The sequence below is a fragment of the Sorex araneus genome, chromosome 3 (assembly GCF_027595985.1).
Source record: "Sorex araneus isolate mSorAra2 chromosome 3, mSorAra2.pri, whole genome shotgun sequence".
NCBI classification, from domain to species: Eukaryota; Metazoa; Chordata; class Mammalia; order Eulipotyphla; family Soricidae; genus Sorex; species Sorex araneus.
In genome coordinates, this window is record NC_073304.1 from 20004921 (window position 1) to 20018846 (window position 13926).

The window sequence follows — 13926 nt, forward strand, 5'->3', positions numbered from 1 at the left end:
TCTCTTCTGTCCTTGGGTGTCAGTCTCATATTACGATATTTCATATTCCACAAATGAGTACACTCATTTTATGTCTTTCCCTTTCTTTCTGACTCATTTCACTTGGCATGATACTCTCCATGAGTAACCATCCACTTATAAGCAAATTTGATAACTTGATCTTTCCTAACAGCTGCATAGTATTCCATTGTGTAGATGTACCAAAGTTTCTTTAACCAGCCATCTGTTCTCGGGCATTTGGGTTGTTTCTAGATTCTGGCTATTGTGAACAGTGCTGCAATGAACATACAGGTACAGATGTCATTTCTACTGTGCTGTTTTGCACCCTTGGGATACATTCCTAGAAGTGGGATTGCAGAGTCATATGGAAGCTCAATCTCCAGCTTTTGAAGGAATGCCCATATTGTTTTCCAAATAGGCTGGACCAGTCGGCATTTTCACCAACAATGAAAGAAAGTCCCTTTCTCCCCACATCTGTGCCAGCACTGGTTGTTCTTATTCTTTTTGATGTGTGCCAGTCTCTGTGCTGTGAGATGATATCTCATTGTTATTTTGATTTGCATCTCCCTGATGATTAGTGATATAGAGCATTTTTTCATGTCCCTTTTGGCCATTTGTATTTCTTTTTTGAGGAAGCTTCTGTTCATTTCTTTTCCCCATTTTTTGGTGGGATTTATCCTCATGTTTTTATTTCCCATTGCCATATATGCTATATTTTATTTGATCACATATGGATAGACATGAAATACATAATTTTATATTCCCATAGACCCCACTCATTTATACATGTGTGTATGTGTGTGTGTCTCTGTGTGTGTGTGTGTGTGTGTGTATTTTTTCACACACAAGTATTTAAAAATGCAACTGAGATGGTGGGGCAAGTTCCCCTCATGTACAAGGCGCTGGAACCACACAGTGCTTCCCCTGAGCACCACCACGTGTGTCTCCCAGATGTCATGGCTGGTTGTGGCCCTCACAGCAGTACCAAACAGCAGCTGTCCACTGAATTATTGTTTTGGAAGCTGCTGTCGTAACTTCAGGCAGTGGCGGGTGGGAAGCTCTTGAGGATGTCTCTTTCCAGTTACCTTAAAAGTCCTTTGGGACTGGAGTGATAACACAGCGGGGAGGGCACTTGCCTTGCATGAGGCCGACCCAGGTTCCATTCCCAGCATCCCATATGGTCCCCTGAGCACCGCCAGGAGTAATTCCTGAGTGCATGAGCCAGGAGTAACCCCTGTGCATTGCCGGGTGTGACCCAAAAAGAAAAAAAAAAGAATTAAAAAAGTCCTTTGGATGTTTTATGAAAATCCCCATATTCTCTTATAGAGAATGTGTTTGCTCCCCCCGGGAGAGCCTTGTGGCCGGTCTCCCTGTCAGGGTGGGGCACCGAGCACCATAAAATGCCTAAGCCTGCATTAATGAGCTGGCATTTTCATGCAGAGACTTAGGTGCTAGGAATGGAGCGATCATGGGAAAGTTGGACACAGTCCCCGCTCTCCCCCGAGTTGAGGTGACCTAATGCCTGGGTAGTCTGTTAATGTGAAGTGAAACCTTCTGCAATGAGTAGGCATGACTTTGAATTCGTTCTGGAACAGTCCTTCCTGTTGCGGCTGTAAGCTAGCAGGGGAGCCACAGATGAAGAATGGAATTCGGTCTGTTCTGTATTCATAGATGGGTACCAGCACCTCGCTAGAAGGATCAGACCTTGCTAGTGAGTAGGCAGCAGTATAACTGGAGGACGTGGCATTAAAAACGTCAGAGTTGGCAGAATTTTAATACAGCCCAGTCGCAAAGAATAGCAATGGTTTTGCCTGACCACCTGTATGCTGAGTATGCCTGAAAATCACGGTGCTTTGAAGTACCCCCGCCCCCTCCATCCCCACCATATCCCAGTGGCTGCTTGTGTTCCTGGGGACACAGAGGGATCAAACATATATTGTGCTAGGGTGGGGGTGGCACACCAGAAACACAATAACGAAATATGCACAAAGTATTTTAGATGATGTGGTTAGTGGCATAAAGAGGAAACTGAGACTGGGGAAGGGAAGGGAGGGCGGGCCGTTTTGTTAAAGGTCAGTGCTCCATTTGGAATTAAAATTCAAGGCAAGGGAAGAATGGGCCTTGCAAGAATTTCGGGAGAAGGGACCGGAGCAATTGTACAGTGGGTCCACAGTACACTTGCCTTGCATGCAGCCAACCTGGCTTCCATCCCCGGCACCACATACGGTGTCCTGTGCCTCGCCAGGAGTGATCCCTGAGCACTGCTGGGTGTAGCATCCCCCCCCCCAAAAAAAAATAAAAAGAAATTGGGGTATGGGGCCTTTCGGGGAGAAGGAACAGAAAGCAAAGCACCTCTGAGCAGTTGCCAAGTTCGGGGTGTGGGAGTGGATCAGAAAAGAAGGACACGAGGCAGAGAGGGGACTGTCCCTGCCCTTTGCTCTCTGTCTCGCTCAGGGCTTCTGAGGTGAGGTGGGAAACCGGTCAGGGGTTCTGATCAGAGGCGTGGTGTGACCTGGCTTCAGGGTGAAGTGGTGGTTCTGTAAAGTCTGTGACTGCTGCACAGGAGGCCCAGATCAGGCCGTGTAGCCAAGCGGCAGCCTGGCAGGCTGGACCACGTGGTGAGGTGGAGATGGAGAGCACCGGGAAGATTCCAGCTCTGTGTCGAAGGGAAGATGAACAGGAGATGGGATGGACCAGATGGGAAGAAGAACCAAAGATCACTCAAGGTTTCGTTCTGAGCATGTGCAAGGATGCGGGAGCTGATGAGAGCTTAACTGTGTGATCACCGGGCAGCGGCTCTCCCTCTCTCCACCCGCATCCAGTGGACTCGGGCCACTTTTCCACCTGGGATGACCAATGCCATGGGCGGACAAAGGAGGAAATGGGGCCGTCAGGCTGGTTGGTGATCACTTGCCGTTTATTTCATTCTCCCCATGCGCCTATTCCAGTCTCACTAAGTCCCCATTCTCGTCTCACACTGCCCCTCGTTCCCGGCTCCTCCTGTGTCTCCCGCTCGTCTCTCCACTCTCCGTCTCGATGCCTTATCTCTCATTCTCTACGCTCCTGCTCCGGCATTCATCCCCTACATTCTTCTCCTTCTGTCCCCCTTGCTAGTGTCTCTGTGCTCTGTCTTGCTGCCCTGGTCTCTCTCTAGTCTCTCCCCAACTCCCTGCATGGGGAGGAGACGCCACACCCAGCCACACCACACCCAGCTGGTAGCACAATCAACATATCAAAAGCCCTTCCTGACCTGGTCAGGCTCAAGGGAGGGAAATACCACCTAGGGGTGTTTCTCCATTTCTTAGTCCAATAACTTAATTAACATCATAATTCCACTTCTTTTTTTTTTAATTTTATTGAATCACCATGTAGTTCTCAGGATTATGTCAGTTATACAATACTCAAACACCCTTCCCTTCACCCGTGCCCATCTTCCATCACCAACCCCCCCAGTATACCTGCTGCCCCCTCCCACCTCCCCAGTCCCCACCCTTGTAAGTGATAAGTTTCACTTGTTTACGCTTTATCTCGATTACATTCCATGTTTCAACACACAACTCACTACCGTTGTTGGGGTTTCCCCCCAAAAAGAAAAAGACAGTCCTATTGCCAAGGAGGCATTTGATAGTTCTCCATTGCTAAGAATATAGAGATATTAAGTCCCGCTGTTTGTTACATAACTTTTCTTTTTCCCCCTTGCCCTGCGCCACCGAGTTCACGCCTGTTTAGTAATCGCCACGCTGCCTGACAAAGGGAAAAAACACCGAAAAGGATGGTTATTTCCCATCATCAGCAGGCGTGGGGCTCTGGCTTAGTTGATAGTCTAGTAGAGTGTCTGCAAGCAGTTTCTGGAACCAAAGGTCTTGCGCTGGTATCGGCTCCGGCTCGAGATTCCACCAGCGTCCCGCTGTTCCATGTACATAATTTTTCCCCTTATATCCCATTCCCATGCCACCAGGTCTGTTTGCTTAATGGACATCACACTATGGTTGACGCCACGCTGTGTTTCTTCCCGAGAAAGAAGAAAATTTCTTCTCAGCCGGCGTGGGGATATAGCTTAGTTCAGTCTAGAGAGATGGCCGCGCTAGTCTAGAGAGACCCTGCGCTGTGCTCGGGAGGAAGGGGTTGAGAGAGAGAGGTTAAAAGAATTGGGGGATGCCCGGTTTCCACTGTCTCAGCCCGCCGTGGGTTCTCCGATCCCGTGCCGGAATTAGTTCAGTGGGCTGCTTGGAGTCCAAGGGCGCTTCCTTGGGCTCTTCCATCATGCTCTCTCCGCAGCAGGGTCCAAAGGATAATTCCACTTCTTAATACTAGTTATTTTGTATGGACACAGTAAGAGATACATTGAGCATGTCGGGTGGCTCTCCTGGGGACATCTTGCTATAGATCTCAGACTACGGTGCTCAGGCCAGATTAATCTTTCCTAACCCTAGCAGGGTTCTAATCTAGATGATACTTTCTGGATCATGACAGAATTTGTCCATGACCAGGCTTTTAATTTACAGTAGTGTATTATGGTGCTTTGGCCTGGCCCATTTCAATGCAAGGGTAGCTCACTGCTTGCCCTGGGTCCATCCAGTACCTCATCGGAACCCTGCTCTTGAAATGCTAGGAAGTAAGGGCAACTGAGGCTTAAGTCGAGAGACCAGATGCCTAGGAGTGAGTATCATTTGGAGTGAATTAACTCCCAAGGTACAAAAGCATGTCTTTTTAACTGTCTTCCTGTGTCCATACAAAAAGTAATTGCTCTGGAGTAACTAACCATGCAGAGGACATTAAGGAGAAGAGAAAAACAATACTTACAAGAAAACAGTATTTACAGAGTCTGATCAGGAGGCAAAGGTAATTGACAGGTTGGGGGAGCAATCAGCAAACCCAAGCTCTGGGTGGCCAGGGAGGCAGGCAGGGCAAACTAATGTCATCCTACACTTAACCAGCATTTTGTTTTCAGACACTTAAAGTTAGAGACCTAAGTGGGGGTTTTAATTGATTAGGACATAAGGGCATGTCTGGACAGAAGAGCAATGACCTCCTAACGCTTTGTGAGCAGTTGTTAGTCCAAGCACTTTCCAAACGTCCGCATTTACCTAATCTTTGGGGCAACGGGAGCTGTTTTTAACCTCCTTTTACAGGTAGAACATGAAAGAGCAAATGATTAAATGCAGGGCTGGTACCAGGTGAAAGCGTTGAGTCCGCACCCAGACTCCTCAAATTCAGTCTTGCAGGGAAGGTGAGGCCAGTTCCGCTCTGTCCCGTCATTCCCTGCGAGGTGGATGTGGCCGTGGCCGAGAGCAGAGCCTGTGGTGCCTTCCTCTCGCCTTTCAGCGTGGGGCCCGAGGATCTTCAATTCAGAGCCCAGATGAAAAGATTCACCAAAGACTTCTAAGCTGAAAAAAAAAACAGAAAATAAAAGCACTGGACCCAACGAGAATGGTGTGTGAGATGCCAGGAGTTTTCCTCTCCCCACCGCACTGTTCATTTCTCTTGCAAGGGGAACGTTGGAGCTGTGACTAAGCAATGTAAAGAGCCAAAGTGAAGATAACAAGGGGCCAGAGCAGTAGGACAGTGCGCAGGGCACTTGCCATGAAAGCAGCTGACCTGGGGACCGGAGTGATGGCATTGCAGGTAGGGCGTTTGCCTTGCACGCAGCCAACCCGGGTTCAATCCCCAGCATCCCATATGGTCCCCTGAGCACCACCAGGAGAAATTCCTGAGTGCAGAGCCTGGAGCATCCCCTGAGCATCGCTGGGTGTGACCCCAAAAATAAAAAAAATTAAAAAAAGAAGAAAAAAAGAAAGCAGCTGATCTGGGTTGAATTGCTGGCATTCCATATCATCCCTTGAACACCACCAGGAGTAATTGCTGAGTGCATAGCCATGACTAATCCCTGAGCATCACAGGGTGTATCCCCAAAACAAAACAAAACAAAACACAAAAGAAGAAAGAAAAGAACAAGGTATTAAAATAGTTTTCTTTCTGAGTTGTCTTCTGGCATGTGGATTAATCAGTTTTACTAACTATTGTGATAGCACAGCAGGTAGGCCTTGAACGTGGCCGACCCGGGTTCGATTCCTCTGCTTCTCTCAGAGATCCCGGCAAGCTACCAAGAGTATCCTGCCCGGTATCTTGCAGAGCCTGGCAAGCTCCACGTGGGGTATTCAATATGCCAAAAATAGTAACAACAAGTCTCACAATGGAGACATTACTGGTGCCCGCTTGAGCAAATCGATGAGCAATGAGACAATAGTGCGACAGTGCAACTAACTATTGAAAACATGCTAAGGAATATCTTGAAGCTGGATATTAAATGACAAAGTCAAGGGTATAGCCAGTCTCCCAGAGTGAACAACATCTTTCCCTAATGCACATCAAAACAGCAGGATCTCATCTCACACCAGTGACTGTGGCATTAGTGTCAACATAAAGACAAGAACTAATCAATGTTGGTGACAATGTAGTGAGAAGAAACCCTTGTTCACTATTTGGAGGGAATGTCATTAGGTCCAACCTTTGTGGAAAGCAATATGGAGATTTCTCTAAAAACTAAGACTAGAATTTCCATTTGATTTAACTTTTCCTCTTCTTGTCACCTTTCCCCCCAATACAAAAACATTAAACTGGAAGGATGTATGCACACCTTTGCCCATTGCAGTACTTTTTACAATAGCCAAGATATGGAAACAACCCAAATATCCAATATCCAACCATGGATAAGTCAATCAAGAAGTTATGTGTGTGCAGTTATATATATATATATATATATATATATATATATATATATAATGAGTTCCTATGCAGCTGTCAGAAAGGATGAAAGGATGACATGTAATTCGATGCTCCATGGATGGAACTAAGAGAATGTCATGTTGAGTGAATTCAGCCAGGAAAGGGTCAGATGCAGAATGATCTATCTCATTGGCAGGTGCGATATAAAGATATACACTTATGGCAAATGGCCAGAGGCAACAGACCTTGAAGGTTGGTTTACAGAATTGAGTTTATAGGGGGGTTGGATGGTTGGGGCCTGTGGGATATTGAAGGAGAAAATAGTCACTCAGATGGTGGGTGTAATGTTGAAATGATTGAAATGAAATGAAACCATCATCAACAGTATTCACAGTCCTATAAATCATAGTACCTCCATGAAGATGGGGGAAGAAATAAAGGAAAATAACCACATGAAATTTGTTAGTCCTTTGATGTAATATCTTACTAGCTGTGTTTTAGATGATGATTATATAAATTTGGGCATGAATTTAAAGTCTTTCAAAAAGAGATGAAAGGGCAACAGGAAAGAAAACTTGTGTATTATGATGTCCAGTGTTTTCCAGGGCATGAAATGATTGAATTTTATTCTTCAGTGTCATCTTCTGCTTCTTAGTGAGGCCTTTTTCTATAATGCCAGTCAAATCAAAGTGGCAATCTGCATAGTCCTTTGAACACATTAAGTTCAGATCACATTAGTTTATTCAATTAAGGTACCAGCAAACGTAATTAAGAAGCACCAATATAACAATCCTAAACACAATAGAGCAGGAAACTCATAGGAAATAGAGAAAGACAAATATCCGATAGCACAGTGGGTAGGGCATTTGCCTTGCACGCGGCCGACCCGGGTTCAATTCCTCCGTCCCCCCCCTCGGAGAACCCGGCAAGCTACCGAGAGTATCCCACGCGCACAGAGAGCCTGGTAAGCCCCCCGAGGCATATTTGATATGCCAAAAACAGTAACAAGTCTCACAATGGAGACGTTACTTGTGCCCGCTCTAGTCACTGTCATCCTGTTGCTCATCGATTTGCTTGAGTGGGCACCAGTAACATCTCCGTTGTGAGACTTGTTACTATTTTTGGCATATCGACTATGCCACGGGTAGCTTGCCAGGCTCTGCTGTGTGGGCAAGATACTCTCGGTAGCTTGCCAGGCTCTCCGAGAGGGGTGGAGGAATCGGTAGCTTGCCAGGCTCTCTGAGAGGGGTGGAGGAATTGAACCCAGGTCGGCTGCGTGCAAGGCAGCCAACCTACCCACTGTGCTACATATATATATATATATATATATATATATGTCCATAAATGTATATGGATACAAAGTGTCAGTGAGAAACAGAAAAGCACTCTGTGCCTTTAAAACAAAAGTCTTTGCCTAGCCCACAGGCAGGAGTATAATTAACTGCATATCTTCTAAGGTATTTCTTGTTTACCTTTCACACTTGGATGTTTAATCCATTTAGAATTGATTTTTCTAGCCCCTGGGATGTAACAGTGGCAGAGAGCATGATTTGCATGTGTGAGGCTGTGGGTTTAGTCCTAGGAGGGAACTCACTGACCCTGACCCCTACCACACCCCTCAAAAATAAGTGAGTTAGAGTATTCTTCTGAGCCTGGAGAGATAATACAGTGGGTGTGGCCCCCTGAGCCCACGCCCCCTCCAAATATATACTTCTGTCTGGTATAAATTTGAAACCTAACTTTTTTTTTCTTAGAGCATTTCCTTATATCATTTGTCTTATTGTTTTTAATGCATATTTATAAATATGATATTAACATTCTACCACACTTGTATCTAACTAGTATGATTCTGCTTTTTAAGTAAGAGAAAAACACCATGCTACTTGGATTTTGGCTAAGGATGCAGGAAAGCTATTCAATTTGGGATAATAAACATCTTTATAACATTTAGTCTTCCAATACCTACATATAATATATGTTTACTAATTTAAGTTGTCTATGTGACCGACCTGTCCTGGGGACAGAGTGTGTGTGTGTGTGTGTATGTGTGTGTGTGTGTGTGTGTGTGCGTGCCCGTGTGCATGCCTGTTATATCAGCTCTTCTATTATATATCTCATATGGGGTTTCCCTTAGGTGTTCTCCCTTACTCACAAACCGTTTTAAAACCAATCCAGTTATCTCCCTGGTTTAATGAAATTCTCCAGACACAGCCTTTCTTTTAACAGGGAACATGTGATGATTTATGTTTATTATCAAATATATTTGATATGGTTTTGTTTTCTATCAACTTACCTTTCTTTTCCTTACCTTTTTTTCTCTAAATCTAGTATTGATTTAAAACTGTAGTCTCTTTATCACTCATTTTTGCCTTGTTCTTTGAAGTGACTTCTGAAGAGAGCGTGAGTCTTATTTGATGGTTATTTTCTGCCAGCGCACTGAAGTAATGCTTTGTTTCCTCTTGCTGCTGAAGGCAGCACTCAGCCTAATCATAGTCACTATGAAAGTAATCATGTTTTCTCTGGTAGCTTTTAAGATCATTTCTTTTGCCTTTGGTCTACTTTTGATGTCTTCTTGATGAGTTATTTTTAGTTGCCCTGCTTGTGATTATCTTGGGATTTTTAATTTGTCAAATAAAACCTTTCACAATTTTTTTTTCTTTTTGGGTCACAGCTGGCAATCCTCAGGGGTTACTCCTGGCTTTGCCCTCAGGAATTACTCCTGGCGGTGCTTGGGGAGCCGTATGGGATGCTGGGAATCGAACCCGGATTGGCCGCGCACGCAAGGCAAACGCCCTACCCGCTGTGCTATCGCTCCAGCCAATTTTGTATTTATAGTTAAATATTTTTTTCTTCTCCAGAAATTTATTTAGCTTTTCAATTTTACATGTACCTTTCTGATATTTTCATTTCTTCTTTCCTTAAACATACCTATATTTTTTGCTTAATAATTCTAGTGTCTGAATTCATTACAAGTCTGAATCACATACCCCTCCCCCACTCCTCTCTCTGTCTCTGTCTCTGTCTCTGTCTCTCTCTCACACACACATACACACACCCTTGCCAACTCTTGTTCCTGGCAATAAGGTTTGTTATGTCATTTTGTTATCTATTTAGTTGTGATATTAAAGTATTCATTTAGGATACTATATGCATCAGCTGAGGAACAACCAAGTTGGGAAGGTAGATTTTGAGGATTTCCTTTTCTTCCATAAAGGATTCGCATGTGCTTTTCCCTGGCGTCTGAGTCCTCTGTCCGCCTGGGAACTCTTTCGCTGAGTTCTCAGACTGGAGGTTTTTTATACCGCACCAATAAATTTAGCAAGCTTTTATGTGGGATACTTGTGGTTATATATCTATTTAGGAGGTATTTCTTCCTCCATCCTTACCTGGATTTATGGCATGTGCTCTTCCCGCCTCAGGCTGAGGGTCATCCCTAACTTGCTCTTCTGCTGAACTCTTTAGGAACCAGCTCTTTATTATTTTTTCCATTATATTTCCCATCTGGGGTTTCCCTTAGGTCATCTCCCTTATTCACAAGAGATTTTTTTTAAAACAAATGCAATATTCTCCCTGGTAAAATAAAAATTTTTAAGGTGTGAAAGTTTGGTATTGTCCTCTATTTTCAATTTCTTGATTCTGATGGTTCTTTCATTTCTGTCTCACTTTATAGAAGTATTTTAAACAGGGGCTGAAGAGACAAGCACAGCGGGTAGGGTGTTTGCCTTGCACGTGGCCAACCCAGGTTCGATTCCCAGCATCCCATATGGTCCCCCGAGCACTGCCAGGAGTAACTCCTGAGTGCAAAGCCAGGAGTAACCCCTGAGGATTGCCAGCTGTGACCCAAAAAGAAAAAAAAAAGTATTTTTAAATATACAAAATATTTACATTTTACTGTAAATATTATGTCCCTAACCTATGTTCCTAACCTATCCAAGAGTAATTTTTTAAAAAATAAGTGTGAGCTGGTGAGCATACTAGAGAAAAATCCTAGATATCTTATATATGCGTAAAAGAATAGGGTGTAAAATCAGAAAAATCTCTGGTTTTATCTCCATAGTCACCCGAAAATGCTTTCTCTTTCCTCTAAAATATTAAATTTCTCTTTCTAGCTCTTCATGCAATCTTGACTCTTGGGCCAGGAGAATGGACTCCATCTTTTGGGCCAGTTGTGCTATTCCTGAGTCTAACCCTGTGTAAAACATGGCCCCTGCCTGTCTCTCAGGCTTGAAGGGTGAAGTGAGATGATGTAACAAGTGTGTGATATTTCCCAGGAAAGTGCTGATTGCTTTCTCTTTTATTCCTTCTTCTCTGTGCACACTCCTTTCGGCACCTGTTTCCAGTCCTTGTGGTGCCTCTATCATAGGATCTTTGGGTTTTGGTTTTGCTTCTGTTTTGATTTGGGGCCACACCTGGCTCAAAGTGTTCCTGGTACTTGGGAGACCGTATGTGGTGCTGAATTGACGCTGGGTTAGCCACACATGTAAGGCCTTGTTTTTGTCTCACCCCAGCCAGAGGAATCTTTTTGAGGGGGGTTGGGGGGTGGGGAGGTGGCTACACCCAGCAGTGCTCCTCGCTCTGCTCTCAGGAATCACTCTTGGCAGTGTACAGGGGACCATATGTCTGCCTCATGCAAGGCAAGTACCCTACCGGCTGTACTATCGCTCCAGCCTACCATAATTTTCTTATGCAACATCATGAAGAGACTGTCTGATAGACAATTAATTAAAGATAAATTAAGGATATTTGAACATTTTTTGAAAAAAAAGACCACGATCATGATCATGAAATCCCGCCAATCATCGATTTCTCAAGCGGGTTCAGTAACCTCTTATTCGTCCTTTCCCTGAGATCTTAGAAGTCTCTCTCGACTCGGCCCTCCCAATGGTGTCGCACTGGAGACTCTTTCAGGGTCAGGGGAATGGGATCCAGCTTGTTACTGGATTTAGCATATGAATACACCATGGGAAGCTTGCAAGGCTGTCCCATGTGGGCAGGAAGCTCTCAGAAGCTTGCCAGTTTCTCCCAGAGGGAGAAGTAGGCTACAAGATATCGCTTCTGGGAGATCGCTTTTAAGTCTCTGGATGTTGGCCGTTGATGGGATTACACACACCTGGGTTCCTCTGCCGGTACATTCATGCGTGAGGCCTGTCCGAACGTGTGGAGAGGGGCCTTGAGCATGGCTGTAGCTAGGTTCCGGAGGTCTTCGGCCGCCGGGAGCTCTGCTCGGGGTGGGGAGGGAAGCTGGAGCCCATCCCCTCCGAGGGGCCCCGGGGAAGACAGCCAGGCGTGCGGGCAAGAGACTTTTTTTCTTTTGTACAATTCAACTTAAGTACAGCAGAAAGAAACAAAAGAAAAAAAGATTCCTGAAATAATTTTGAAAGACTCAGCTTGGTACTTAGAACTCAGAAGATAAAGCTAAGCCCTATGCATTCCCCCCTTGCAGGGCATTGTTTTATTATTTATAAAACGATAAATATTATTGTTTTATCATTAATTATTATTTATAAAACAATAGCTTTCTTGTAGCACAAGTCAGCAGTAAGTTTCCATTTTTTTAGCATGCAAAGTCTGCAGAATGTCCAGTTGCAGTTAAACTCAAATATGCCAAAGTATATTACATTGCCATGTAAATGTATATATCTTCATATATCTTCTCTTGGTGTCCCTGAACTCTATCAAGATCAATCTATCAGTGTAAATTTGTTAGGTCACTTGAGATTTTTGGTGTAAGAGTGAAAATGGAGGAAGCATGAGGGTATGGGGAAAGCTGCAAGACTCATGCAGTGTGGGTTTGAATGAAGCTGAAATTGAAGTTCAGGAAGAACAGTGCGATTCATTCCAAAACCACTTGTGTTCTTTAGTGAGATTTTCTTTCATTTGCAGATTGTGTGACCCTGGTTGTAGCACTGCTCACTTTGGTACTGACTTCCCGTGGGGGCTGAATTCGCTGTCTTGGTCTTCCAGGAATGATGCTTCCTATCCGTCTTCGTGTAGCCGTTGAGATTTCATGAGAGCTGACCAGCATCCGAGTGAGACAGGCAGGAGAGATCAGCTGAGGACAGTGATTTATATCATACGCTCTTGGTTTTTGATCTTCCTCCAGCCCCACCATTGACCATGCCCTGCTGGACCTGTCCTTCCTTTGACTCCCTGGGGAGATGCCCGCTGACCTCAGAGAGCAGCTGGACCACACATTCGGAAGGCACCAGTAGTCCCAGCTTGGGCCCCTCGTACACAGACCTGCAACTCATCAATGCAGAGGAGCAGCTGAGCGGCCGCGTTTCTGGCGCTGACTCCACAGGTAAGACGCAGCACCAGACCAAATGGTTTGACAGATCTTTTTTTTGCTTGTTTGCTTGTTATCTGTTGCATGCCCCCTCCCCTTAAAACAAAACAAAACAAAACAAAACAAAAACAAACAGAAAACAACTCCTGGTGCTGAAGCATAGCACAGTGGGTAGGGCGTTTGCCTTACACAAGGTCGACCCAGGTTTGAATCCTAGCATCCCATATAGTCCCCCGAGCACTGCCAGGGATAATTCCTGAGTGCAGAGCCAGGAGTAACCCCTGTGCATTGCCGGGTGTGACCCAAAAAGCAAAAAGCAAAAAACAAAAACAACTCCCGTTATTTACAGATTGAGGTCAGGTGTCTTGACCCAGTCTCAAAGCAGGATTACAGAGTTCAAATTTGCCTTGAAAAAAAAATCCCAACATGTGCATAAACATAGATTGGTTGATTATTAATAGGGGGAGCCAAGGGGCAGTATATGTTGATGTGCTGTTTTGAGACTCCTCAGTCCAGATACAGGTACTAATAATTCTCCTTGGATTACTGAACTGTGTGTAGTATGCACAAGGCTGAATCTTTCATCCTCCCACCCACGCTGATCTTCCCCCTTCAGCAAGAGGGAGGCAGAGTTAAGCAGAGAACAAGTAAATGTTAGGCGAAGCGGAATGAGAATCAGGACTCAGCGTCTTTGTCCAGAGTACAAACTGTTTTTCAGTTACGTCTTTTCTGCTGTACCTAAGTTGAATTGGACAGAGGTCTATAATACCGCATGGTCTCCATTAATAATTTCCAGTAGGTGTGCGCTGGAATGCTGGCTGGCTCTGTCCATGGAATATGGGCTTGTCAACAAGTGTATCGGGCTAGCATGACTACAGAATTGCAAAGATTCTTTGTGCTCTTTTTTTTTCTTT

At 44.8% G+C, this 13926-nt stretch overlaps 1 protein-coding gene across 1 annotated transcript in view; it reads left to right on the plus strand.

The window, feature by feature from the left end:
* Nucleotides 1-13926, plus strand: part of STON2 (stonin 2) — a 186302-nt gene that overhangs the window by 61974 nt on the left and 110402 nt on the right. Inside the window, exon 4 of the mRNA XM_055132764.1 lies at nucleotides 12830-13027. Within this exon, the coding sequence (XP_054988739.1) occupies nucleotides 12830-13027 (198 nt within the window). The remainder of the gene's footprint in view (nucleotides 1-12829; nucleotides 13028-13926) is intronic.